At 27.7% G+C, this 25,865-nt stretch overlaps 1 protein-coding gene across 1 annotated transcript; it reads left to right on the top strand.

Moving 5' to 3' along the window:
• The first annotated feature begins 1,409 nt into the window (after positions 1–1,409).
• On the top strand, positions 1,410–25,291 carry LOC132952489 (uncharacterized). The gene is made up of 17 exons (XM_061024795.1): positions 1,410–1,541; positions 2,248–2,301; positions 2,561–2,575; positions 3,229–3,276; positions 3,526–3,567; positions 5,426–5,443; positions 5,742–5,774; positions 5,901–5,909; positions 6,706–6,756; positions 17,061–17,075; positions 17,447–17,470; positions 18,134–18,169; positions 18,813–18,869; positions 20,437–20,496; positions 21,011–21,019; positions 24,667–24,723; positions 24,942–25,291. The coding sequence occupies exons 1-17, from the start codon at positions 1,460–1,462 to the stop codon at positions 25,034–25,036; spliced, it is 705 nt and encodes a 234-aa protein (XP_060880778.1). The 5' UTR covers positions 1,410–1,459; the 3' UTR covers positions 25,037–25,291.
• The last annotated feature ends 574 nt before the right edge of the window (positions 25,292–25,865 follow it).

Genomic DNA, 25,865 nt, shown 5'->3' with positions numbered 1-25,865 from the left:
ATTTTCCGCTTTAGCGGAGGCCTACATCATAAAAGCTATCCGTATGCCAAGTTACAGTCAGATCCAAATTATTTTATTATTTTATTTTTGAAACAATTGAAAATAGCCATTTTATAGAATTTATTTTTATGAAAATTTTGACTTCAACATTTTATTTTCATTAATCTTGTGATTTTTAATAATATTTTAGTTTATAGGTAAAACAACAAAAAACTAGTTTTTGTCCGGGTGGCAAGTCCCCCTCTACAGGTAATGGATATATAATCCTCACGGGATGACACTCTGTATAGTATATTATTAGGTAGTAATGCACTATAATATTGTATAACTAATGAGGTAATATGATTTTTACGTTTCTGCAAGTACTATAGTATTGCTGACTAGTTAGTAGTTTCGAGTCTGTATATTTTGATATGGTCATTAATAAAGAGGAACTAAGCTAAGGCTAAGTATTAGCCTTTCCTAGGTACGCCACTGCTGCTGTACAATAACAATATAGTAAATTATCCGGTGGAGTACGATTGCGCGGGTTTTACCTTTTTGGGCATACGATTGCGCGCAGTGCCGGAATAACAAAAAACATGATTTTGAATATTCAAAAGCGTACGATTGCGCGTGAAATGTGATGCGACGTGACGTTGCCAAATTATTTGTAACAAATTTCAGTTATTTCATAATTCATTTTTATATTTAAATACAGATACAAATTCATCCATTTAGGAAGTTTTTAAATACATTTACTTAAATACTTATTATTATAAAAAAAAAATATCGTTAAATATACGTAAATAACACAAAATAAAACGAACACTTTATAAAAAAAAATATTCATAAACAATAGTTAAATATTCGAATAGATAAATAAATTAAAAAGTAAATAAAAAGTTGACAAATTACATTTTATATTTTTAAGTTAAATTTTAAAGCCCGATATTATTATATTATCGCGATACCGATTTCCAACTAAGGCTAAAAACTTAAGTACATTTCTGTCGTTTTTATTTTTTTATACCCTTCGTATTGCTTGCACATAAATTCTATTTTCTCTAAGTTCTTCCTTCGATATTTACCGTGAACCCATATATTTGGCAACGTTGCTTAGAAGTTAAAATAATTTAGCGCGCGCAATCGTACGCCTAAAAAGGTACTGCTGATAAGGACCACGCGCAATCGTATTGCACCCAAATTATCAACTACAGAAGATTTTAAGAATTGTTCATATTACCCAAAGTTGTATAACCTACGCTGACGTATTTATACAAATGTTTTAAAGAAAAAATGTGCGGAACCTGATCATATACATTATATTGTATTATGACGTAATGTCTGTCTAGCTGTGTACACAAAAAAATTCTTCTGTTGTGCAGGTACAGTTCTTTTGAATAAAATATTCATTAATCGGTTGGATCGCAATAACGACGGTCGTCAATTACAACCTGCGTTTTTTGAATCCTAAAAAATGATGTTCGGGACTAGTGTACCAGTCTTTGTCGTCACACTGATGTCGCTTATCAACCATTCGTACCTTATTGCCACTGTTGGTTTGTTTAAAATTATAATAATAATATCATAATATCCTGATGACCGATTCAATAGATTTTAAATTACATTTTCTTTGCGTCAAATCACACAAATTGATACATAATCTATGTATATAATATAAGTACTTATTAATTACATATTTATTATATTACACATTTACACACGTTATAGATCTAATTTACCTACCTATATAATTGTGTTTGGTTGTTTTTAAATATAAAGTTGTATTTATTATTAATTATTAGTTATATTACGTCTTATACAATATAATACGTAACTATACACCATGAAACATATAATAATTAATAATCATTAAGCATATTTGTATGCATATGATGATGGAGGATGAGTGATAACTGATAATTTATCATTACATATTTTACGGTTAAATAATATTGTATTAAATTGTTTTAAATGTATCTAATTTATAATATTATATACTACCATTATTTCAAACATTTTTTTTTATACATTTATGAATTTTGAATCTCGTGCAATTAAAATCAGATCCAAGACATTTTTAGTTTTTACATTAACTCTGTGGTTTTCAAATATCTTCTACCATTTACTTAAAAAAATTTTAGCGGATATCACATAATATAGCCCACATTTTTCGAATATTTTAACGAGGTTTTCTAAAATGCCATAAATGTATATAAAAAAAAAAACATTCGTTCAATAATTGACTCAACTTGTATTTTCTAGAACTGCCAAGTATTGAAGATAAAACATTTGTAGATTATAACAACAACATAAAAAGTATGTAATTTGAATAATTGGTGATATTTTTAACCTTACATATTATTATAAATAAATACGAAATACCAATTCAATAAATTGTGGTCGAGTTGTTAGTAGATATTTATATTATTGCTATTGAATAGTTTTCACGCATGAATAATAAATTCATAAAAAAATTTATAACATGAAAATGTTTGAACAGTATAGTATAGGCATATTGGTCGTGAAATAAAATACAATTTAAAATTTAATAATAGAAGACTTGTTGTTGTTTTAGCTGCGACTGAAACAGGTAGATGTTTTTAATTGTACAGCGACGATACGTTGTTGTTGCTTACTATTTACTACTTAAGTTATACGGTACTAATAGTACTATATAAGTTATAAGTATAATATGTAACATTTTTATATTTGACAAATAATATTAAATGAAGCCAAAACGATCAAGATTGCATACATTTTTATATACAATTCTTATGGTAGAGTTAAAATAATCTAGGTACCAAAAGTATATGATTTTATTTATTATCCATTACTTATAATATAATTAGTGTAGGATTATTTTATATTTAAAAAAACCGGTTAACTAATAAAATTATTGTTGTATTACCTATGTATTAATAATGTAATTGCAATTGTATACATTAAACAGTAATAAATACCATAAACTATATAATACCTAACTAATTATTCAAATTAAGGACATATTACAGTTACCCTCAAATAGCAATACATTTTATAGCCATCTTAAAAAAAAAATTTTAATATTATCAAAAAGTGTATGGAATTTTTTTTAATATTTCGTGAACTTTCCCTTAGAAATCCAGTGTGCGGGACTCTCTTAATTATAATTTTTAATAGTCTTTAGTATTATTCTAAATGCAATGAAACGTGATGAACGTATAGAATATAAATATCTAAATATCTGATTTATCGGTTATGTAGCAATGGATAAACAGTTGACCGATGAAGAGTTCAAAATGATATTACATGGTAAGTTAGATATTTTTACCATTTCAGACGTGGCAATAGAAACTATATAAATATTAAATATACCACGCACAATGCACCTAATGTTATTATTGCATATAGATTATTGATATAATACTATTTAGCAATATAGCATATTATAATACAATAGAAATTGGTTGAAAAGTATATTCCTGTGTAAGGTACTTTCAGCATAATAAAAGTGTAACAACACGTACAAGTATCTAATTTATCGGTTATGTATGGTCACAGGTAGATTGTTGTGCGAAGACCAGTTCAATAAAACATTAAAAAGTAAGTAGATATTTTTACCATTTCAGACGTGGTACCTCTGTACATATTGAACACACTGTATAGAAACCTATCATTATTATTGTATATAGATACAATATAAAGGCTGTAAAAGAAAAATCAATATTTGTTCTAATCAATATTTAAAAAAAATTTTTGTTTTATATATCATTTGTAACTCTTGTGCTACTGTACGTATAGTGTAACACTTTAGATTCTGACCGGAGGTATTAATTTTACAACGATGTGCGTTTTTTTCTGATTTTTGTTGTGTTTTTTTTTTTAGTGAATTCGTCTGTCAATAATAACACGATTTTAATTTAAATTATTAGTTTTATGAGCAATGTATTTGAACAGATATTAATGCTTTATTTTATCGTATTATTTTTTAATGCTATCGGCGTGGTCAACACGTCATGATAAGTACACGAAAGCTATATTTTGGTTAAGCGGCCGAAGCCAAAGTTTAGAAGTTTCACCGTTTGATAAATAATGATGATTATCAATGTTGGAATTGCTTTTTCACTGGTTTGGTGGTCGGAGGGTTCACGTGTAGAGGATGGCATAATCGACAGTAAAATAACGCCAAAATATCAAATGAATTGTTATTACAATAGACACATCATACAACTTAACGACTAAGACTCTTAGACTCGTGAGCAAAAGCCACATCGTAAAATCAAAATAGAAAATTCAAAACGACCCTTCTGCACCGCACAAGCAGCGCATGTCCCGCCGACTATAAAATATAATAATACACATATAATTATTGTAAATGATATTCGACACACTAGCTTAACATCCCCCCCCCCACCAAAAAAAAAAAAAAAAAATGTTTTGATATACCGTTAGTGATATAGCATATAGTTATACCTATATTACGGGTAAAACTGTTGTAAAAGACATGTTTGTACCAAATGTTAATGGTTAGGTATACTACATACCATATTACATACATATAAACGAGAAATTTGATTTTTCGTTGGTTTTGGCTGTCATAGCTAAAGAAAAATATTAAAATATGATCAAATAAATGTTGCCTGTAATGTTAAATTTTATTGTAATGGTAGCTTAATGAACTATGATGTGTTTGGCAATAATATTACCTTTGGCATTATTCAGTGGCGGCTCGTGGTTTGGACGACGGGACGATGATGACTCTGGCCCCTACTAAAATTAATTAAATAAAGAAAATTAATTGTATAATATTCTTAATTTTACATTTTTAAAAAATAATAAAATAGTTATAAATTACCTACTAATAAATAGATATAAGTATTCGCATTGTTAGATAATTTTGTATACAATCTTTTTTGAATTTATGTCCATTGCAGGAGTGGAGTTTAGCGTCGTTTTTAGCTACCTAATCATTGTTTATGTGCCTATCTTTAAAGAATCGTTACAGCAAATTACAATTTTATCAACAATATCCAACAAATTTGTTGGATAAGTTTGAAGTATATAAGCCATATCATGCAACGTTACGTACGACACGTAAGTTCTCGAACATTGCGAAACAATTTTGGTCATCACTGGCGTATATTATGTATAATGTACACATATGAATAATGTAAATTCCACTCAAGACTCAAGACTCGGTGAATTCTAGTATATTAAGTTCTAAATGCAATCATTAATATTTTGAGTTTATTTCAATTTATCAGCTTATTTTTCAATTAAAAGACAATTAAAAAGATCTATAGAAGAGTAAAAATGTGTCATATGTTTATTCATATCACGTTTAACGCTGTTCCTTTGCAGATACATTACATAGCAGATATTTTGTATTAAGCTTTTAAATACGATAAAACCATCTGTTTAATTTTTAATAACACATTATAATATAAATAATTTTTTACAGATTATAATCAATATACGGGTAATTCATAAAATGTTTAATAAACATACCTAACGTAATTGTTAATTTTAGTGCTAATACACTTAATAGTATATTTTGTTGTTAGTGGACATTATTCTAATAGTTCTAGTAGTTTGTTTTGATATATATTTTTTTTAATGTAGTATACCTACCTATTATTCAGTATGTTTTATTTATTTGTATCAAAATGATGATGGCATTTTGAATCATTATCATAGTATTTAGATATATATCGCATATATATTTGATTAATAAATTATTGAAGAATATTACTAAAAAATGCTTTAATATGTTTTAGATACAATTCGTACAAATTATTTATACATACAAAGTACGTTATTTTAGTTGGATAACTAATGTATTTTATTAACTATATCACATTTTTCACGTAAATAATATCTATTAGATTAACATTCAAAATTTAAATTGTATTAATGTGTTTTCATACGTATTTCAGTTGATATAGGTAAGTACATTCTTAACAACTAAACCATTTTAGTAAAAACGTGGACGTCGTTCTGCTATAGGCGTCGAATTTTGTGTCGTAATTGGTCGGTCACTTTAATGGATGTGATAAATTTGAATTCGATGAATATATTATATTGCATACGAAATAGGATTCCGAGCGGAGAAAGTCTGACATGCTGTATTTACAAGTTTATTTTGTTATGCATAGTTTATAGTAAAATATAATATTATACGTAAAAGTTTCATATCCACAGATAATATTTTTGAATTAAAGCAGGATAGGTAACTAAACACTATTTTTTTAAATATTCAATTTTATCAAAATTTGCACTTGTCTTAAAAATAAAAACCGTGGTATCTTTTATATATTTTATAAATTGCTACAAAAACTATTTATGTGGTACCTTGTATTACAATTTGTATCAACACTTAATTAAAAAGTGAATACTTAATGTTAGGAAACTAAACAAATTTCAAAATTTCAAAAGCCTATAATAGCTTAAAATATTTTTATATAATATATAATATTTTGAAAATTGCATTGAGTAAAGAAAATTATAATTTATGTGACAGTAGAATTCAAGTTTCTTGTTTCTACTATTATAGTCCACGACCAGTCATGTGGTCGGCGATCGTCTTGAACTTAACTTTGAAGTTAAAGTATTATTTTCGTTTCTCATGAACAACACTCCATGTAATATAATTTTTGGCTTGATTTCTTATTCGATTTAATAGCTTAATATTTATTATAATAAAATATACCTAATTTTATATTTTATAATTATATTTTTTAGAATTATCTAATTTTACCGATGAAGCACGTATTTTAAAGAGACTTGGTTCAAGTAATAATTCAGACCTTCATTACAATATTATTATATAATAAATGCACGTTAAACAACTTTTAAATAAAATCCGTTCCTATATAAGTCTAATACATAATGTTATAACTTATAATCAATATACACACTGAAATATATTATAGTCACTTGACATTTTCCCTATTTTCTCTCTGAGCTGACCAATAGCAAAATATTGATAAATATTTTGAAGTAGGTATTCGTTTTGCAACCAGAATTTTATTTTTCCCGTTAGACTTATCATGGTTCAACTTTTAACGGACAAAGAATATTGTAGCTAAATGGCATGCTGGCGTTCGTTGGATAGATGACATTGGACTATAATTGCACGTGCAGTAAAATAACATTTTCTTAATTTTTGAGACCAGATCTGGATTTAATTATTTCTTCCAACCAACTTTTATGTCAACTTTGACTTGTAAGGTCACACATATATAGCTATATCGCCATATATGTATATCTACCTACAAACAAATACGTGAAATCATATGTAAATGAGCAAGCAAAATTATAGGTCGACTGTTAAATATAAATAATTTGCAAAAACCATTCAACCGAAATATTTCGTGTTACTGTTTAAATTTAACACATTATTGTATACAATTTAGACACTTTATTGCGTTTTTGTCAGTCTCATGATACGACTATATACTGATCCTAAATATTATGGCATTTATGTGAGAATTATTTTTATCATCCAATTGGTAGTTAATTTATTAAAATAGTGTTAATAAAGACCGTACGAAAAAAAATACGAAAGTATTGACTTGAATTCGGGTACTGAATAGCTGAAGGAAACTAGAATTGTTTGATTTACATTCATACATTTATCAAGTTATGTGATTTTCACCTTGGGAAACTATCTAGTATCTACTGACAAAGTCATGACTTGTTTTTTTAAAAACCAAATATTTCAAAAATAACATCTAAATAAAACTTCCAGTATACTTTATAGACACTACATTTAACTTTTGGAGCTTAAGGCTTAACACCGGTTGTTTAATATTATATGTATACAATTGAAATATGAGATAACAATATTTTTATGAAAATAAGCCTCTGAAGAGTTAACTATTTGATACCAAGGAATAGAAAGTGATATAATATTTCAGTGTCTATATTGAAATATTAAACTTTTCAATATGGTTTTTTAATTTCTTAATTTTTTATTGTTATTATTTGAGTATTTATAAGTAATTATTATTATTATTTTAATGTTTGATTATATGTGTAGTTCCAGGATGTGGTACGTTTATAGTAAATTATGTTATAAAATATTATGTATATCTTATCATTTATGAATCAATCATAAACAATATTTTAATATAAATTTTCATAAATTTTGCTGATAAACAAACCATGTTTTACGTTTTAATCGAATAGGTAATTCTGTATCATATTATAATATCCAAAAACCGAGCGAGAGTGTCATTAATGGGTGGCTGCTCTCATCAAACGTAACATGTACTATATAATTTATTGTAAACTGTTTTTATTATTAATATTAATTGTTTTGATACCTTATATATATTCTGTTCACATTTACTTATTGTGCCTAAAGTATAGATTGTAAATTTCTTTTAAAAATAAAAATAAAAAAAAAAAATATTATAATATCTAAGATTGCATTCAATTTTACTAAAATATAATTATACCTACCTGGATACCTATTTATATTATTTCTTTTCTCTTTGTAAAATATAAATCACTAACGTAAATTTTGATTTTTAAATATATGTAAGGTTAAAGCTAAACATTTTCGATAAATAAAATAAAATTTCAATATTTCATAGTCTTAAATGACAATTTTAATTATTTAGCTATCAAAGTAATTTCTAGTTAATATGTGTTACGAAATATATAATATGTCATAAATAAATTTATATGTGGGGGATGGAGTGGCCGAGCCGACCCGAGTTCGATACCTTGGCCGCGGGCGGCATTTTTCTTCGGGCAAGTCACGGTGTCCGGAGAACAAGTGCCACCATCCCCCCCACCCGGGGCATGGCAGAAACTTACGGGTGCCCCATTAGAAATTCTGCCAAACACAACACACACGTGTACCAACCTACCCAATTTAAAAACCTACAGTGCCCTACCCCACACCCAATGGCCTATGTTGCCGCGGGTTACCCAATAAAAAAAAAAAAAAAATGTATACGTGTTTATAGTTATTGTTTATAATAATAATATTAATATAGTTATTTTTTCTGTGTGTGAAAAATTGAATAAACGCAGGAGATTCGCTGAGTAAGTTAACTGTCAGTAAAATAACAGTTATGTTAGAGACTATATTATCATTGTTGTTATAAAAAATGATTGCCAATTAACATTTTTATCTTCTTAAATTTAAGATACACTAGTAGTCAAGCCATTAGGTATTATAATTTATAAGTCCGTATGATATATACACAGGGTGATCCACCACTCACCAGGCACGGTTATCACTAATTTTCCATTTAATAGGTAATGAATTATGTATTTTTAGATTTTTGGATTTTTTAAGTATACATTTAGATCATAGTCGACAAGCCAGTCGTGGTGAACGAACATGTGTGGTACAGTGCAGCCTGGGTGCAATAGAAAAGGCATTGGTATCAATACATCTCGATCATACATTTTGACATGGATACGTCTTATGTTTTACTTTCACAAATCAAAACCAAGCTTTTGACAACAAACTCGATGTAGGCCAACTTCAGAACTTTGAAAGCTTGTATCTGAGCTTTGGATGGCTCGAAAAATCCGGGATGAAACTCGCAAATTCTCGCGAATCGAAATCAAGCTTTTGACACTAATCTTGACGAAATCGGGTAAAGTGGGTGGGCTACATGAATTTGGCCCATTTTCTAGTGGAAGGATGGTATAAGATATACTCTGAAATTCTAGGAGTATACTAGAAAATTCTCGCAAAATATTGGCACAATTTTCATATTTATATTATGTTCATGTCGGGGGCTGGTGGGACGTGAAGATGACAATATAACAAAAGTTCGGAGGGAGTGACGAAGGGTATAATGTCGGAGCTGTGGAATCGGCAGTGACCGGAGGCGTCGAGATTCAGCTGATAGGATAACCACTGAGCGAAAAAAGAAAAGAATCGGCGGACCGCAAAGCTGTCCTGATCAGTGGCGAGCTGGAGCGCTCAATTTCGACGCAGTTGCGTCAACTTTTCAAAGGGGGTGGTGCCACTCCGTAACTGTGGTGCAAAATTACATGCTAAAGACCTCTTGACTCTTTTGATCACATTTTATTTAGATCATAATATCTTTGTTATGAGTAAAAATAGGATGGTGGTGGTGGTGGTGGTGGTGGGTACTAAAATATGAAAATGCGACATTTAACATTGAAGTTCAGTCCGCCACTGGTCCTGATACCCTCCGTGGTTTTCACCTTGGCGGCACGTTTGCCACATCCGATGTCCCCATCGTGGAGTTGCGCACCGCCGAACACTGAAACGTTTCGTTTCCGCTGCCCCGGACTGACTTATAGGGTAACTATGGTTATAGTAATCTATTGCTCACCCGCAGTGATCTCTGTGGAGTCCGTCACCACCGTCACGAGTCGTCTTCGTGCAGAACTGCAGTCGTCACTGGTGCCGTCTGGGCATCTAACATGGTAAAAGGGGTGAGAATGATTGGTGAATTACTCTGTATTATATTTGTTAAACTTAACAACAAATTGTGCTCTGCACGACTTGCCCAAAATATCATACCAATGTTCAACAATTATATTGTAACAGATCTCAAACACACGATAGTAATAATTTTCGAAAATATTGTGTTAAAAAAATGCAGTATAGTAAAATGATTTGATTTTTTTAATGCATAAATTACAGAAGTTACTGTTGGTGAGCTATAATTTTTCCTTTACCAATTACCTAACTTATTAATCGTTTATATAAAAATAATAATTGTATATTATCAAAAGTGTATGTAAAAACGTTTTAATATAGGTATTTACCGTATAACAAATAATAATACAGATGACTAAAAACAGTTTTGTTAAAAAAAAACTAATTTTAATCATTGTGTTGTTCACTGATACAAGGACATGCCACATGGGTACACATAACGCTGTCGTCTCTGCATCCGACAGACATAATAGTTTTGTTTGTGTCATTTGGAGTGAGCTCGGTTTTGTGTTCGTAATTCATAATATAACTCTTATACTCATCAGAGATCATCATCAGCGAAGCTTGATACCATTATTAGTAAGGACTGAAGCCCCAACTCTACATTTTCATATATAATTTGCACAAATAAAATATGACTTGTGTTAAAACATTTGAATTACCAGCTGCTATACAGAATTGGTTCCAGAATTCTTACCACACTGATCGAATTGGTTTCCATATCTCATCTTCATTAATCAACCCGTGAGCCAAATTAATTTCTGATATTCTGCAATTCCGCTTGAAAGTCATGCCCCTCCTCTGGATCCATCCCTGGGTTTTTACTCTTATAGTTCCATCAATGCTCATCAGTGATACCACAGTGGTCGACCTACACGAGTCTAGACATTTTCTTAGATTAATAAAAAATTAAAATAATATACCTACTATGCAAAATAATAATTACACAAAATTGTATACGAATTAATTTGGATACGAGTTCAAATAATGTATAAATATTATGAAACAATATTATCTAATTTTAATTTTAAATACATGCATTTTACAGAGAAGTATATCCGTAAGTACCTACCTAGTACCCAGTACCTGCATGATTTTCGAATTAATGGTATTTCTAAATATGTGTGGCACCAACAGTGTTACAATTAGTGTATTTTATTAATATTATTTTGGTTAAAACTGACTCCCTCGACACTTATAACGGTAACGATACTTAATTTATTCTTCTTGTATTGGAAAATATCGAATATACATTTTTTAATTGTTCAATAGAAATCTAAATTTATTATTAAATATTTATTTATTTGTACGAGTAAATGATGTGTTGATAAGACCATAGTCCATAATCTATTTATAATGTATTATAAAGAACAACTTTTTATTTTAATTATTTAAAATAAACAATCGCCATTTAATTACAATATATTTATAACTGGACGGCTGAACAATATAATTGTTCATATTTAAATGATAATAAATACCTAATGATGATTTTTACACTACATATTCAAACTTTATATTTTTTATAATATTTTTATCTTTTTATTGTTTTTCAATATTTTTATGAAAATGTATTATACAGAGTTACGTGTAGGTAAGTCGTAAGTGTATAATATACATTATGCATTTTATTAGTTATTATTTTATAAATATCTAATTTTAATTATATTTTATTAATAGCTACTTTTAATATTATTTTAATATTAAGAAACTCTAGTCTCTAGGTATTGTCATAACATAATCAGAAAGGAATCATATAGGTTAGGTACTCTTATAGACTAATGTGAGTTGAAAAACGTATAATTTTACAAATAAAAATTTCTGCCAGTTTAAGGGAAATTATTATTTTTTGTTGTCGTTGATATTTCACTGTTTATTAGAATGTATACCTTAATTAAAAATATCATTGTATCCTGGTTTAGGATTTTATAGATACTATTAAACTAATATGATATAGGTAGTGCAGCTATAAATTTAAAACTTGTATAGGAACCGTTTGCTGCGATTAAGGTTAACATTAGGCAACTTAATCCTCTTCATTCGATTACATGCCAAAGTAGGTAATTAGTATAATTACCATCATTATATTTATCGTAGCGGTACAGTGCTTTCTATGCACACCATGCAAATTAATTTTAATCGATAATACATTAATGACTAAAGCTTAACTATAAACAAAGTTTATAAAATAATGTCATCATTTATTTCTTCATTATTGATTGAAATCATTAAAGATATCTGAACATAATTTATTAGTATCTTTAAACATAGAAGCAATCTACAGACCTACCCAAAATAATCTGTCCTATAAAAACCTAAATGTTTGTTTTAAATATTTTTTATATTAATGGATACATTAAACGGAGAAGACCACAAGAAAAAAGAGCAAGAAAGTAAGCAATCGTTTTAAAAAAAGACAAATATTTTGGAAGTATTTACGGTTAACTTTTTCGTTATGATGAGTGACTAAGAAATTTAATTTGTATGAAATTATTGTGGAATAATAATAAGTAATATTATACCCAACGGCCAACGTTTGTGGTTAATTTATTTCATACATTTGATAGTTTGAAAAATATGATTACCAATACGAATATATAGCATATAACGTCTACTAAAATTGTTAATAGGTACCTACTTAAATATTTTTTTTATAAACATTTTTGTTGTCATGAAAAACAAAATAATATTACAGAAATCAGTTTAAACACTCAACCTGGAGAGACCGGTATCGGTTGTCAATTTTCGATAAAATAAATAAATCTACTTTAATATACGTATACTGGTATATTATTTTTGACACTTAAATGGGGTAAAGTGTACAATTATTGGCACATTATGAACTTGTTTTTGCCAGTTATTAGCACCTAACCTGCTCCATTACGGCATCAAACTGTGAATAATAAAATAAATAGTATGATAACACAAAGACTGATAATAAAACCATATAATTAAAACGAAATATCCCTACAATAAATTTATAGTCAAACATTATTTATACAAAAAATCAAATTACTTGGTGCTAATAGCAGCGCCAACACTTTAACCTGTATTGTTTTTATAAAGATTTTTGTTACCAATCATAAGAAATAAAATAATATTACAGACACCAGTTCTAGCACTGAACCTAAAAAGGCCGAAATTGGTATGTTCATATTATGTAATAAAATAATGGTTTCAAGTATATTTGTAATTACATCTTTCCACGACTGTCTATTAATCGTACTATAATATAATTATAAATATCTAAACAAAATGTGTTTTACAGTTATTATATTATTCTCAATAATTTGAATATGAAATTCTTTCTAGACTAAAATAAAACCACGATATTTACTATAATAAAATAATATAATAAAAGTATATTTTTTTAAAAAAATTTTATTTTTAACAACTTAAAATTAAGTAGGTATGTAAAATAATATTTTCAAAAATGTAAATCGTCTTAAAAACAATTAGTGTCTTATGGTAAATGGAGATCACCCGGTATAGTTTCTATAATATTTGCACATAATTATTATAATTTTATTTGTATAATTTATTATATATAATACCTTACTTTTTTTCTTTTAGATGATGAAGAAATAATATATTGTAAGTTAACTTTAAATGTATCTATTTTATTTTATCGTTTTATAAATTCATAAAAACTGTATTTATTCAATCATTGCGTTTAATTAATCACATTTTAATTTTCACACTGTTGAGTAAAATTCGAAATATCAAAATCCCTATTATTGACTGAACAGAGTTAATTCTTCCAACTCCTATTTGATCCATCTCCTTTTTCAAATAATGAGAACCGTACTTTGATATTTTTTAATATTTAGTGGACCTACACTCCCCAGTATTTATGTTTTAATCTTTTATTATTTAATCTTTCTTATTTGACGTCCGTTGTATATTTAAATAATAATAAAAAAAATATATAAATATTGTGACTATTGCAGTTTACGTTTAAACTTCATATTATAATATTTTAGTCGTATGATAATAATTACCAACCTACTTATATCATTGTTTATGAATTTATTAGATGATAAAAATTATTATACTGATGATTATTTACAGTGAGATCAATTGGTAAGTATGGAATGTTATGATAATTCTAGATTCATTGTTAATTTATAAATGAAAAACACCCATGACACTTTTTTACTGATATTCTTAATACTATATTACTATCATATTCTTATTTCCATTAGGCACGCTAGTTATGACTTTAGGTATAAGTTTAATGACATGGCAAACTTACAGTTTTTCAGAAACTAGTGTAATAATATTTCACCCACCCTACAGCACCAATAACTTGATAAAACAATTCACAGTTATATTTGTAACTACCTGTCGTATTTATTAGCCACCACCCCCTAAAGAAACTTAGATGCACCTCACGATTACGCCTTTCACCACGCCACATATCTATTATTACATGCATATATCTACTTGTGAGTTATACCGCACATCTTCTAAGTTATAAGTATTGATTGCTATAATGATGTGAACATAGATTTAAGTAACTATGTGATCATCCACAGTAGGTAGTCATAACTCATAAGTCATAAGTATATCACTAATTTATCATAAATTATTCAAAGAGTTATTACAATTTAAGTAATGTCCGTGGACAAAAGTGATGTGGAATGCTAGGTAGTCAGCCAATCAAATTTTTATATATTTGTTATTTTATTTTTGTCATAATTTGATTAAGTGTCTTTTCGATCTGGCTAATTATACATTTATACGTTGTTGTTGACGGTATCGTCTTTGGCTATAGGTTTGGCGACCTATCTTCTCACCTCATCGAAATTTTCTAAACATATTATAATACCTACCTAAATTAAAGTATAAATAAAAATATTAATATTTTTTTTAAGTTAATAAACTTGTTGAATTGCCGGTAGAACACTAGTATATCCTGTCGTAATAACTATTTTGATTTGTGTAACCAATATGGCAACCACAAAAATATTTTAAAAAATATTCAATTTCTAATTGCCGAAACAAAATCTTAGTGTTAGCACGCATATAAATATGGTAATTTTTAAAAATATAATTATTAGTAAACCCTCACATTGTAATTCAAAAGTACTATGCAAATGTAAAGTCTCTAGCCATTATAATTTGACTGTATATAAGTTGATTAGTCAGTGAGGACATCTTATTTTTATTGTGTAGAATGTAGATAAGTAATTATAATCATAATTACGTCTTGGCGACAGCCTTTAGATATTATTAATGAATAATATTGTACATTTCAAGCTTCGTGATAATAAATTAATAAATGCGTTAAACTATGGAGGATAGAACGGCTAAGTTTCGCTCCACCCAATAATATCAACGGCACTATAATTATAAACAGTTCTTTAAATAATAAATCTCCAAATTATATAATTTAATTAAAATATATAAATCATGTTCTGTTGTAACTTTTTTGAAAACCTACTTATTAATATTTTTAAATTATTAAATTTTAATATTACCTATACAGTACCATTGACTAGTAAGTACATTATGTAATACATAACATTAATTAATATGTAAGGTCATATACCTAATGTTTGAAAACCAAAGTGAATTTATTTAACTTATACTCGTTACAAAATATATTGACAGTAAATAAATTACAGTAAACTTAATATCGTTGAATGGTTGAGTAGATACCTAATTTTCTAGTTAAAATACCTAAACATTTAATATAACAATCGTAAATTGGTTAGGTAACAAATGACAATGCATAATAAGACGTTTAATTAGACATACCTACATTATACATAATAGTATAATACATATACTTATATTTTTAATACAGGCAGCACTGGACGTATAAGTATGCTAATTTTCACAAAATATCTATTATTAATTAAACTATTTATGATTATTCATAACTTACAATACCAAAATTATTCATATACGGTTGTACTTTATTTTTAACACATACAGGAAGTTTATTGTGTAAGCATTAACTACGAAATTATTTGTTTTAAATATATTTATGGGTATCTACAACAGTAGTTACAGCTATTTCTTAACTAAATTTTCAATAAGTAGGTAACCTTAGATCATATGTATAGTGTATAATTTTCATTTCTGACGCATGTCCAATAAATTCATCGGAGCTGAATAAGCTGACCAAAGCGGATTCAATAGCGCAGACTACGCGTGTGATATACGCATAGCTCTATTCAATATGTTTTTATAAGTTGTAAACTTAGATAAAATATAAGATAAGCAATAAATATGAAAAGGAAAAGTAACTAATAAAATATCATACAACTAAATTTAAATGATTGTAGGTACCTACAAATTATGCCAAAAATAGATTTTATATATATATATATATGTATAATTATACAATATATAATTATTTTTATAAATGTTTTTAAAATCATGCAGTGAATACTTTATGTAAGTTAACGTTTTAAAAACCAAAATATAATTTTTTAAATAAGATAGTACCTATATAGTTATTTTAACTTTACAATTTACAAGGATTAAATATTTAAAGAAAATTATTGATGTGTCAGATAAAGCACACCAATAATAATTGTTCAAATCTTCATTTTTTGCACATTATAAATGATTATAAATTATATTTGTTTTATATAAATTACATATATATATATATATATTATTGAATATTATGTTCCTACAGATGGAAATAGTCATAGTAAGTAATTTTTAAAAATTTATAAAATTTATTTTATTTTACGTAAAATATATAATTAAAAGTTTGTAAGACGTGTTACAGATCTTCTAGTAAATTCAAAATAATAATTTTTTTAAACTGCAATCATGCGTTTAAAATGATTACGAAAAACAGTTTTCCTAAATTAATCTTGATGTGAATATTTACTTTTTTACTTATAAGTATTTAAAATCAAAAGTAAAATAGTGTTGTGTGATATGTGATTTAGAACGACCATTTACTTATATAATTTGAATAGGATAAAACTTTAATTTGATAATGATGTAAAAAGTACATATTATTTTGATTTATATTATTATTTTAATACATATTTGTGTATAATACGTACACAGATCAAACTAAAGCAACGGCCAATTGTAAGTATAATTTATAGTCATTATTGTCTATAGGCTTTAATGGCTTATACTGCAATACCCAATTATTTTAACTTAAAAGTAAATGCTAATATTTTTTAAAACTAAGATTATTTTTCCAACATTCATATTTAAATAATACTGTACCTTAAAAGTGTGTAATAAAAATGTAACGTTTCCACATAAAAACGAAAATATTATTTATTACACGGCGAGTGACGATTGGAGGGGACAAATCTATAATAATTACATCACCAACCGATATAGAACTTCGGGAACTTGATCGAGAATGTGACAAAAACCAAGTTGTTCAGTCACACTAAGGTTGTCTCTAGATAAAGAAAACCCACTCCTGATTATATAACCGTAATTTTTTTTTATTTAAAACAAAAAATATTGTTATAATTAGGTACTTCCTTTAAGCATAGCTTGTGTTGGTAGTAGATTGTTACATGTTACAAACTTAATACCCAGGTACTTACTTATCTTTATATGCGTTAAAATAATAAACCTGTTTAATAATTTATATATTAACTGTATTAATTATTATAATCCATACAAATATTTAAGTATAATATGGGAGGAGGGTTAAGTCTACCCCAGCACACTGTGCTTATACATCCAAATTTACCATGATAATTAGTAGCTAATCGATTTGTTTTCTAGCTCTTCGTTCGGTGTGGTTTTTCCTTTTGAAGAAGCGTAAGTTGCTTATTTTGACTTTAATTTTAATCAACTCAAAACTCCAACTTGAATATTTTAAAATTGTATATACCATTAGTTCAGTAATAAATATAAAAACAGTTACTCTATAATGTATTGATAGCCAATATTTTGTAAACACAAAAATAAAAATAAAAACGCATACATTTTAAATAAAAAATTTGTAATTTGTATAGATGCACTATTTTCAATTTCACTAGTTTTTAAGTTTTTAAGTTATTATTTTATGGTATTCTGAAAATTATATTTCTTTTCCACTCTCAGTGGGGTCAAATTTCAATGATAATTTATCCAGAACATCAAATAATTGCAAATCATTGCATTGCACATTTCAACGACCAGTTATACAAACAGCATCCTAATGTTGATTTTATATTTAACAAAAAAATTGAATTTCAAGTGTTCAATTTAATGTATAATAATATACAAATAAATAGTTCTAAATGGAATATCCAAAAACCAAAAAAGATGAATTATACAAAACAAAATAATAACGGCAATAACAAAGTACCTATAAGACAAAACAATATTACCAGTATGGTTTTTTGAATACAGTTAACATTATACCTACGTACCTAAATATGCCTTGATTTGGAGAATACAAAAATCATTGTATTTTCAGTTGATCCAATGTTTGGTGAATCATATATATCATATGTAATAAGAATGATAAATCTCAGTAAGTTATTATTATACATTTATACTTATTCAACATACACTCTTATGATATACACACTCGTAATATATTAAGTTTATTTGATGATATATTGGGAACTGGAGCCCTCAATTTGTAGTTGAAACCAAGTATAAAGTAGTAAGTGTAGTGTTGTACATGCCGATTATTTCCGTCGTATCAATGAAATAAGACGTACAATTAAAATACTATCACTTTATTAAAAGGTAGGTACTACTCAATACTATAGTGTTCAATATAGTGACCGTATGTGTAAAACAATGTTACTCAATAGTCATTCTGACATTCACATATTATTATGTTAAACTCTTTATTACATAACGTTTATTCCAGTAAAATTCGATTTCTAGTATACTATACATTTTATTTTTTATTGTGTTCGAACCCATATTTTCTAACACGGTGCAGTTATCGGCTCCTGCATTATTTCTGCATTGTTTGCTTTCCTGGAGTTGATCATTTATTTTATTTTTTACGCCATTATAGATGTATACACGATTCGATCAATTCTCTTGTTTTCCAAAACCAGGCGTTCGATTATTTCTCCCGATCCGGTCATCCCCAATTATTTGTTTTGTGTTATAACATTGAGTAGCGTAATTATGCCATTTTGTTGTCTCGTGTATAATATATATGATATATTGTTTCTATTTGACATCTCATTCCTATTTCCCTGTTTTCACATCTGAATCATTCTGGAGCTCTCGATCTAGTTTTTTAGTCTCGACTATTTCGTTTTTTTTTATAGGTATCCATCTCTTTCTTTCTCTCTATTATAGCTACCGTTTCGTGTGTAAGCGTTTTTCCTGGATACGAAATTTCGTATCTAAATTTCTGTTTACTATATCATGATATCTGTTCCAGTCATAATGTCAACCCTTTCTTTTCAATCATGAGTTCCTATAGGAACTATAGTATTTTCGAATTATTTCTAATTAAAACCCATCGTTTTGTCTTAAGGGTTTCCCAAAATATTCATATGATTTACTGATTCGTTTAATTTATCTACCTTTCTTCTCAAATCTTAAATCTCTTCATTGTATTTATTTTTTTTGTTACTCGTCGAGTTCCTTTTTTGTGTGAATAAATAGTTTAACTTATGTGATAGAACTAGTGTTATCATATTATTATGATGCATTCATCCGCATCCGTTAATTTTTTTTCAAAAACAAACAGAACAAAATTGATTCTGCTGGCCGTAGATTTGCGTAACGTTTGTAAGACTAAAACAATGCATACGTGTATCATTTCTTCTTTAAAATGATAAAATTTACCGTTTCCAAAATTTAAAGGTCATTGTACGGTGTACTTTTGTAACTTGTAGTTGTATTAACGTTTTTTTTAAATATTATAATTTCTTTTTTTAATTCATATTATGTATCTATTGAATCACATATAATTTAAAAACATATTATATATTTGAAGACTTGTAAAAATAAAATTTTATACTATAGAAAATATTATATGATTCATTTAAATAATTACACAATATCACACAGCTATAGTAGTTTTATACTTAATAATATTAGTTATAAATTAATTTTTGTTTTAGAAAAAATGCCACTGCCTATAGATTTAATACCTGTTTTTTATGGAAATGGAAAATTGCAATGTAAGCTAAAGTCAATTTTTTTTAAGAAAAATAGTGTAATGCTTAAATAATACTTATGTTAGAAAAAAATTACATTCATAAATATAAAATCCTATGTTTGTTTGATAATAGTTTAACATAAATCCAACAATAATAAATATTAAATTGTCTATCAAATTTAAAGGCAACATAACAAAAAATAATTAGTTAATTAGTGATACTCTGACACCTAAATCTTTATGGTACTTATATTTATAACATAATAATATTAAACAATAAGACATTTTACGTATGCCATTATAAAGTAACTTTAATGCCGACTAACAACTAACTGATTTAAGTTTACCATCGCAATAGAAGAAAATTGTCAAATTGGCAAATCTTTTTTCAGTGTGGTGGTATTTGGTTAACTAGCAAGTTAATCTTAAAATACTTATATATCTTACATGTATTTAATATCTCGTAACTGATGTTGTCAATTAACATAAAATTAACATGATAATTTTTATTTTTTACATTTAAACAAACTTTGTAGTATTTGAAGGTAAGTTTATCTTTGTAGTTCTTTCTAATATCCATATATTATTTTGGTAAACTATATTACTTTTATACGTTGGTGCATTTGAAATTAACAACGCTCTGGGTTCAAGTGAAAATATTCAATTAATTATTGCTGTATATTATAACTTTCTGCTTGTTATTAATAGTTCTAAACTTGAAGCCAAATTCTTATTAAATAATAATTGTGAGAACGTAATATTGAGTTTTATCTCTATGATTGTGCTTTTTTGCGCAGACACGAGCAATTTTTTTTTTATTACTACATTATTAGACTTATATGATAATTATGTTTACCATTTACCTGTAACCAATGGTATTATTTATTCAATATTTTTTTTTCCGAAAAGCGATTATTTATCAAATAATATAACATGACTATAGCCACCAGCTAATTATAACAAGTGACAACGGATTGTGGCAGACATAGTAATATCACGTACATAAAGTTGGCCCCTCCACACTCACTTATCGACTCCGGACGAATTGTAAACAATTGTAAATCTATTGTAAAAAATTGTAAGTACATTATTTGTAAATCACCTGAATACTTAGAAATCAAAAAACATAATGAAGGGGCTACATTTTATTGGGGGTCAACGAATTCATTAAAAGGGCAATGAAAAAGGCAAAAAAAAAATGGCAAAAAGGTGATAAAAAATGGAAAAAGGCGATGAAAAAGGTGATAAAAATGGGAGAAGAGGTGACGGAAAAGGGTGAAGGATAAGATGATGAATTATTATTTTCTTTTTTCCATCACCTTTTCCATCACTTTTTCCCCATTTTTATCACCTTTTCTATCACTATTTTCTAATCAACTTTTTTCCGTTTATATAACTTTTATCATCACCTTTTAGAGCGAAAAAAGAAAAAGAAGGTGATGGGAAAGGGGTGATAAAAAAGGTGATTGGAAAAAGGGTGATTTGAAAAAGTTGATTGGAAAAAAAAGGTGATGAAAATGATAAAAGGTGATTGGAAAAAGGGTGATTTGAAAAAAGGTGATTGGAAAAAGGTGATTGAAAAAAGGTGATGAGAAAGGTGATTGGAAAAAAGTGATGAAAATAGGTGATGAAAAAGGGTGATTTGTAAAAGGTGATGAACATAGGTGATGAAAAAAGGTGATTGTAAAAAAGGTGATGAAAAAGTTGATTGGAAAAAAAGGTGATGAAAATGATAAAAGGTGATTGGAAAATGGGTGATGAAAATGAAAAAGGGTGATTTGAAAAAAGGTGATGAAAATGAAAAAAAGGTGACGAGAAAGGTGATTGGAAAAAAGTTGATGAAAAAGGGTAATTTGAAAAAGGTGATAAGAAAAATGATTGGAAAAAAGTGATTGGAAAAAAGTGATGAAAATAGGTGATGAAAAAGGGTGATTGTAAAAAAGGTGATGAAAAAGGGTGATTGATAAAAGGTGATTTGAAAAAGGTGACGAGAAAGGTGATTTGAAAAAGGGTGATTGAAAAAAGGTGAAGAAAAAAGGTGATTGAAAAAAGGTGATGAAAATGAATAAAAGGTGACGAGAAAGGTTGATTGGAAAAAGGTGATGAAAATGAAAAAAGGTGATTGGAACTTAGGTTATTGTAAAAAAGGGTTTTCCATCATCTTTTTTCATTTACATTACATATATCATCAACTTTTTTACTTTTTTTTCACCCTAAAAAGTGATTAGAAAGGAAAAAAAGTGATTGGAAAAGAGTGATGGAAAAAAAGGTGATTGGAAAAGTGTGATGGAAAAAAATGTGATTGGGAAAGGGTGATTAATTATTTTTCCTCGTTTCCATTTTTCCATCATAACTACTTTATTAGACTAATTCGCTCAGAATCTAAAATAATATATATTATTATAATATGCTTACAAATAATTATGCTACATGCATACGCTGGAATTTCCAATTGTTGTACACGAGCTCACGGTAGCTCATCTCAGTCATCCATAGCCTCAAATGAGGTTAGGTCTGAAGAGCTAAATCTCCCAAAAATGTCCAAAGCCCCCCACCGAACATTTCCTAAATGTTGTTTTAATCTTATTCGATATTATGAAAGTAGGGCTTTAGCCCCCCCCCCAAACTCAATTCATCATAATCACATACATTTATAATGTCCATCTTGAACATTTCTTCAGATAATTAAGAACGCTGAACCCAGAACTCCCAAAAGTGTAAAGGTGTAACGAATTGTAGGATTAATTATTTTTTAACAACGACTCATAATATATTAATAATAATTACACATATTATAGTTTGTGTGTAAGTAATTGATTCGAATTTGTTTTAATTGATACCACCTCACATTGCAAACCATAATTATATAGTAGGTATACGCGCACACACAGTTGTAGCCTGTATATTGACGCGTGCGGCTTAAGATGATATTAGAAAAGTCAGAAAACGAAAAAAGCTTATAACCAATGTATACTTATATCTGTTATTTTGGAGTTTACGATGGGTAATATAATATTATTATATAGACCCAAAACCACCAATTTCAAAACGATGTTCAACAACCACGTGTCCACGTATATGTGTATTTTATCTGAAAAATGTATTAAACTTGAGTTAAAATAATGTTATTATTTAATATTTTTCAATTACTACCTTTAATATAGTGTTTAAAATTAAGAGAATGTAGTGCTATCTTATACAATTTTTAGGTAAAATTATGATCTTGGAAATGTCATAGGATTATTATTATATTTTAATTGTAAATTTGTAAATTGTTTGTACAGCTTAAAATACTCATAACTCGCTTTAAAATTAAAATATAATAAAAATTCTACGATATTGTCTAGATAATAATCTTACCTTTAAATTTTATAAGAGGTCAATTCACTCTAATTTAAACGTGATCTGCTGAGCGTAAAATGTGTTATGTTACGCACTTGTTAGACGGAGACAACACAATATGCGGGTGCCACGTCCTCTTAATGTTTATCGAATGTAAATATGTAATAACAAATTATTAAACTACTCTGTAGCTATAACTATTGGCAAAATGAAAAAAAAAAAGGTCTCTTTGGATTTACAATAACGATATATTATCCCATGTCCACAATACTTGAATACATTGCTGAAAACTGCTGCTTTATATCGCATTCGTCTTAGTTTGATCGTGTTTAGATAAAATCGTAGGTAATGTGAGTGCAATTTCAATGATCAATTTGAGGTACCTACGGTTAGTTTTTGTCTTATTAGGGTAGATAAGTTCCACAGGACAATTAATGTGCGCGATTATAAAATGTTCGAATTGGTTTATCTTTATAGCCTTTAATGTCCAGTGGGTACATTCATCGTTGATCATATTATTTATTTTGAACAATATTTACAAGCACTCAATTTTTTGTTTAATACCCAGGTACTTTTAATGTTTTAAAATGTCCATTGTCGGTACACGATATTTTAATCATAAGTAGGTAAAATTATTAAGTTCGCAATGAGAGTGAAAAAAGTAATATTTAATAACAGAAAAAGTGCTCAATCGATGATGGAAACAAGTATCGATGGATTGGAACTCTTTAATAAATAATACCTGCCCCTCTGTTAAAATAAATGTAATTATCCCTTTACATTTTATACGCATATAATATTATATTGTCTAAGAAATTGTGTTACTATAATAATTATATTTATTTATTAGAGTTTGATATTTGGCCTGAGTTGAATGCAGTATTCGTTATGTACTTCCTGTTTAATTGTATGTATAATTTTTCTAAAAAACCTGTAAATAAAATAAATAATCCAAAGTACACTATATTAGATTGACCATACATTAATACTTATTACAATAAGTACCTACTTGATATGTAATATAGTAATATAGTATTATATACTATTATGACAATTAAACTTCAATTATCTTTTTATTTTTATGGTCAATATTATTAGTACCTACGTAATTTTAATTTGTTTTAGGTCCTTTTCAACCGTCAAAACCATCCCCTAGTCAGGATAAACCTATTAAAGCAACGGAACCAATAATCAAACATTCAGATGAGCCCAGCGAGTAAATAATAAACCCAACCAAAGTTTTTTGTATTTAATGTATAAGCATCATAATAAGTAAATTTTATTTTATTGTAAAAAAAAAATGCGTAACGCCGTTCTGCGTGTAAGAAATCTTATGTTTTATTGATCGTTAATGTAGTTGTTTTGCCTATTTAAGACGCCGTGAATATAAAATATTATGTTGGGTCTTTAACCTAAACAATGTACGGATTTATCTATTGTGTGATACGGACTACGGGGTCCACTTTGTTTCAAATAAACTGTATATTTTTTATTCAGTTCGATGATTTCATATTTTGATAGTCGTCAGTTGTATTGAAATATGCCGTCGTCCCCTTCGCTGAAAATTCGGTATTAAACAGTCTACAATTTACATAATACGTATTATAGGCACAATATGTATCATAATATGTACGCTACCGTGTTATTCTCACACTTTATAACAGCGATAGTATTAGAAAGCATGATATTATCTCTGTAGCTTTTTGTTGAAGTTATGAGTCACTAACGTGATAATGAATAATTCGCGACAGCAATTATTATACTAACAAATTTACATGTCAAACTGGTAAACAATATATATAGACCTACAAATGACGGTAGCTACGTCCAACTTGTGAGGTGTAAGACCCTATGCGATTCTATATTGATATTTGTTCTTGGTTTTTAAAAAAAAGATTTGATACTATCGCTGTATTTGATATCAATATAGGGTTAGGGTTGGTTAGATTAGTCAGAACATTTTTTTCAATATGTTCAAATTGTATATCCATAACCGATTTTTATAATTTTTGCAGGATATTGCAGGATATATCGTATAATCACATATTA

This window comes from Metopolophium dirhodum, chromosome 9 (assembly GCF_019925205.1).
Source record: "Metopolophium dirhodum isolate CAU chromosome 9, ASM1992520v1, whole genome shotgun sequence".
NCBI lineage: Eukaryota > Metazoa > Arthropoda > Insecta > Hemiptera > Aphididae > Metopolophium > Metopolophium dirhodum.
This window is presented reverse-complemented; position numbering and strand designations above follow the sequence as displayed.

What these genes read in the sequence shown, in the direction of transcription:
- LOC132952489 (XM_061024795.1), top strand. Translation starts at nt 1,460, where the DNA reads ATGATGTTCGGGACTAGTGTACCAGTCTTTGTCGTCACACTGATGTCG. An exon ending in GTACCTTATTGCCACTGTTG is followed by an intron (nt 1,542 to 2,247) that starts GTTTGTTTAAAA and finishes TGTATTTTCTAG; the next exon opens with AACTGCCAAGTATTGAAGAT. An exon ending in GTTTTTCCTTTTGAAGAAGC is followed by an intron (nt 18,170 to 18,812) that starts GTAAGTTGCTTA and finishes TTGTATTTTCAG; the next exon opens with TTGATCCAATGTTTGGTGAA.